At 45.3% G+C, this 4243-nt stretch overlaps 1 protein-coding gene across 1 annotated transcript in view; it reads left to right on the top strand.

Annotated features, from left to right (window-relative positions):
* The window catches only part of COL15A1 (collagen type XV alpha 1), a 69818-nt gene extending 66381 nt beyond the window's left edge, over positions 1-3437 (top strand). The window contains exons 39-40 of the mRNA XM_006758605.2: positions 1231-1346; positions 2330-3437. Coding sequence (XP_006758668.1) covers positions 1231-1346; positions 2330-2543 — 330 coding nt within the window. The 3' untranslated portion in view covers positions 2544-3437. The remainder of the gene's footprint in view (positions 1-1230; positions 1347-2329) is intronic.
* Positions 3438-4243: the final 806 nt, after the last annotated feature.

The following is a 4243-nucleotide window of genomic DNA, read 5'->3' as shown; positions in this document are numbered from 1 at the left end:
CACAATTGTGAGGAAAGAGGAGAGATACAGCCTCCCAATAGTAAACCTCAAGGTAAAAATAAATACTGTCCCTGTTGCTTCCTGGGTGCACTGGTCTCCACAGGGACTGGAGGCAGTTGCCACTTTCTGACATCATCCCAAGTGTGCTGGTTCCAGGCCCAGCCTGTCCCTGATTGGCTGTGTGACTTTGCATCTTAGTTTTCTAATATTTACAGTAGCCTTCCTGCCTGGATGGTATAACTCATGGAGCAGACAGGAGGGAGGAATGATGACCTCTTTCACTTGCATAGTTTTCTAATATTTACAAAGTACTTTACATTCATTATCTTAATAGGTACTGCCAATAAAAATGGAAGTTATTCTTTTGTCTGGTGAGGAAACTGAGGCTCAGGAGAAAGACCTTTGCTCAAAGTCACTACAATTTAGAATTAGTTACCTTGACCCCCACATCTGGGGCTCTTGGTTCCACCTGAGATGTCTTCTGTAGGGCACTGGCTGAGTGGTATCAGAGAATAGCTGGTAATCACTGGTTGCAGAGCAAATACCTTGTCCTGCACCAGGTTTGGTGTCTTCGGCGCATCTAAGCTGCCAAAGCCTGGAAGATATTTCTCTGCCCCCATTTGGAGGCAAGGCAGGGCCTCATAGGATCCTTCAGTGGTATAATTATACCATGGAAGTAGCCGACTCCTTTAAAGCTGCAGAGGTACAGCTCTGTTCCTGCTCACACACATCCTGGGTCCTGACCTCCCACTAGATCTCAAAGGTACTTTGAGACCCTCTGGTCCTTGGGACCCTAGTACTTCCATTTGTGACCAAATTATTTGTATGCTTGGAATCCTGAGCACACACTCTGTCTCTATGATTGAGGTTGACTTCAGCGTGAGGTGACATCTGGCCTTAAAGAATGAGCAAATAGTCCCGGCCGGTGTGGCTCAGTTGGTTGGGTGTTATCCCCTGCACTGAAAGGTTGCTAGTTTGATTTCTAGTCAGGGAATATGCCCGGGTTGTGGGCTTGATACCTGGTAGGGGCTGTGCAAGAGGCAGCCTATTGATGTCTCTCTCTCTCTCTCTCTCTTTCACTTCCTCCCTCCATCCCTCCCTATCTCCCCCCTCTAAAAAATCAATTTAAAAAATCTTTAAATTAAAAAAATAAAACAACAATGAGTAAATAGCTAGTCCATTTGCAGGCTGATGTATAATGATTCCAATGTGACATTTTTGTCTCCATAGGGCCAAGTACTTTTCAATAATTGGGACTCAATTTTTTCTGGCCATGGAGGTCAGTTTAGTACACGTGTTCCAATATACTCCTTTGATGGCCGAGACGTGATGACAGATCCTTCTTGGTAAGTAGGGGTGGAAGCCTCAAAGTATATGGTATGATAGACAGTTTTAGGAGACATTCTAATCATGGGATGCTTTTGTCAGCTGCCCCTCTGGGGTGTTGCCAGCATAAAGCCTCAGGGAGGTAGCTAAGAGAGTCCACTCAAATCCTTTGAAAACTATGTATGCTATAAAGAATAGGACAGCCCTAACTGGTTTGGCTCAGTGGATAGAGCGTCGGCCTGTAGACTGAAAGGTCCCAGGTTCGATTCCAGTCAAGGGCATGTACCTTGGTTGCGGGCACATCCCCAGTAGGAGGGGTGCAGGAAGCAGCTGATCGATGTTTCTCTCTCATCGATGTTTCTAACTATCTCTCTCTCTTCCTCTCTGTAAAAAATCAATAAAATATATTTAAAAGAAAGAATAGAACAACTTAGCAAATCTTTCCTCAGCATCTACTCTATGCCACACCTGATGCCAGGCCTGGAAGGCACAGTATCTACACGGCCCCTACCCTTCCAGGGCTCACAGCCTGCAGGGGAAGACAGACACAGACTAGCTGTGATTCCAGCCAGAACATTGCAATGATAAAATGGAGACGCAGATAAGATGATAGGAGGACAGGGAAAGTACTCACCGTTACTTGGGGGTGAGAATCAAGAAGGCTTCTGTACGAGTACGCATTTCATGGACTTTGAAAGATGAGAAAGAAACCCTGGTCTGAGGATGGAAGAGAGGCTGGTTTAGACAAAGGGACCTCATGAGGGAAGGTTCAGATTCACAGAGCACAGAGCCTGATTTGAGAACATGTATGAGCTGGGTGTGGCTGGAACGTGGTGTGTTCAGCTACTAGTAATTAGAAAGAGGATTGAGGATGGAGAGGTGATGCGGGGTCAAACCATGGAGGGCCCAGGGGGTTGGACTTAATTTGCTAAACTTAGGCCAATTTGTTCACTGAAATATGCCGTGAAGAAGAAAAAAATAACACGACAAAATTACTTTTCAGGCCCGAGAAGGTCGTTTGGCATGGCTCCAACCCCCATGGAGTGCGTCTTGAGGATAACTACTGTGAAGCATGGCGAAGCGCCAGCACAGCAGTCACGGGCTTGGCCTCCCCGCTGAGCACGGGGAAGATTCTGGACCAGAAAGCATATAGCTGCGCGAGTAGGCTAATTGTTCTCTGTATCGAAAACAGTTTCATGACCGACGCTAGGAAGTAGTGACCTTCCCATGACCTTACGTGTTCCCCAATTTTTCTTATGTGAAGAGTTGACACTGAAATCTAAAATGTTTAAATGTTGTAAATATTGGTGAGGTTTTTTTTTTTTATTATTACACGTTCATCACAACAGCAACCAAAGAAAACATACCTCAATACACTCAAAACTGAAGACATCAACAACTCAGATCAAAGATAAACATCTGATGGGTATATTGGTGCTAGACGCTGCAGGAAACCCCAGGCAGTGCAAACACATCCCAACGCGGCCGAGGGCACGTTGTAGACAAAAAACTTGGCACACTCCCGGCTGCACCCTTCAGAAAGTAATTCCCTCCTTTCAGCCATTGTTGTTGAGTGTAAGATGTCCTTCATGTTTTCTTACAAAGTCGGTGTTTAGAAATATTACCCCTCTTTAAGTTATGTGCAGACCCAATGCTTTATTCTTTATTTTACACCCATCATTTGCAACTGCTGTTCATACAGAGATACCGAACTGCTCAAATGATCCTATCCGTAGTTTCTGGTATTATCAGATTTTCATGTTTTTATTCTCTGAAATATTGTCGTCATGCTTTAGGAGTTTTATATTTTTGCTACCATCATATTTTAGTATGGCATCTGTTTATATCACTCTGACTTGCTGGAAAAGTGTAAACTCCCAGTTATCTGAAACTAGAAGAGAAATAACACGTAATTCCTACCTTTCCCTTTGGTGGCCCTGCCCCCCACCCCCACCCTTATTTTATGATTTCTCATTTGGCAACTCTTGAATTATAACTGCGATTGAACAAATGGGTTCATGAGGATGACCTTTCTGAGATACCTATATTTCATGCTGTATACTTTGATTTTTTTCCATGTAAGTGAACATAAAAACATCTTTTCCAGGCGCTTTCTTTTGTTTGGTTTTTTCCCCTCTAGTTCCTTTATTCTCCACCACTGATGTGGAAGGGGCTCCCGGTGGGTTTACGGAGCCTGTTGCCACCACTTGTGTAGTCCTTGGGGGGATCAGAAAACAGGAAGATTTTCCCATCATGCTCATCTGCTCCTGCCTGTTCTCTCCCGCTTGGAGGGGGGCAGCGTGGGGGTGGGCAGAGGAACCCCAGTGTGGGAAACAGGATGAACTGTGACTGTCTCAACACGCGACTTTGGACAAGTCTGCTTTTCTCTCTCAAGAAGGTTGGGATCAAATAAGCATAATATCAGCTCCCAGTTATTATACAACAGACTATAAGCGCTGTTTAGCTTTCCTCATAACTCTGTAAGGTGGGCGTTTCTATCTCCATTTTATAAAAGAAAAGGTTGAGGGTCAGGAGGTCACACAGCTGCTGAGTGATGGGGCTGGTTTCAGACTCAGGATCTGTCTCATTCCAGTGCCAGGATCTTTTCAAGGAACCACCGTGCAAAGCTGCCCATCCGCTCCTTCCCAGCTCCCAGTCTGTGACTCCCTGCCTCTGGGCTTGACCCTGCAGGAGAAACAGCATCACCAGGCAAAGGGCATGCCGGGATATTTCCTCCCATTCAGTTCGGCTGGCTCAGAAACTCAGCCAAGTGAATCTACACGAATAGTCCTTGAGGTAGGAAGGAAAATGACCCCAAAAATATCCAGATCCTCCACTTAGGGGCTTCCTAAATAGAGGAGTGATGCGAATCTCTCTAATGAGTCACGGAATGAAGACAGATATAGGTTGGAAAGCC

Source organism: Myotis davidii, unplaced genomic scaffold, assembly GCF_000327345.1.
Source record: "Myotis davidii unplaced genomic scaffold, ASM32734v1 scaffold534, whole genome shotgun sequence".
NCBI classification, from domain to species: Eukaryota; Metazoa; Chordata; class Mammalia; order Chiroptera; family Vespertilionidae; genus Myotis; species Myotis davidii.
This window is presented reverse-complemented; position numbering and strand designations above follow the sequence as displayed.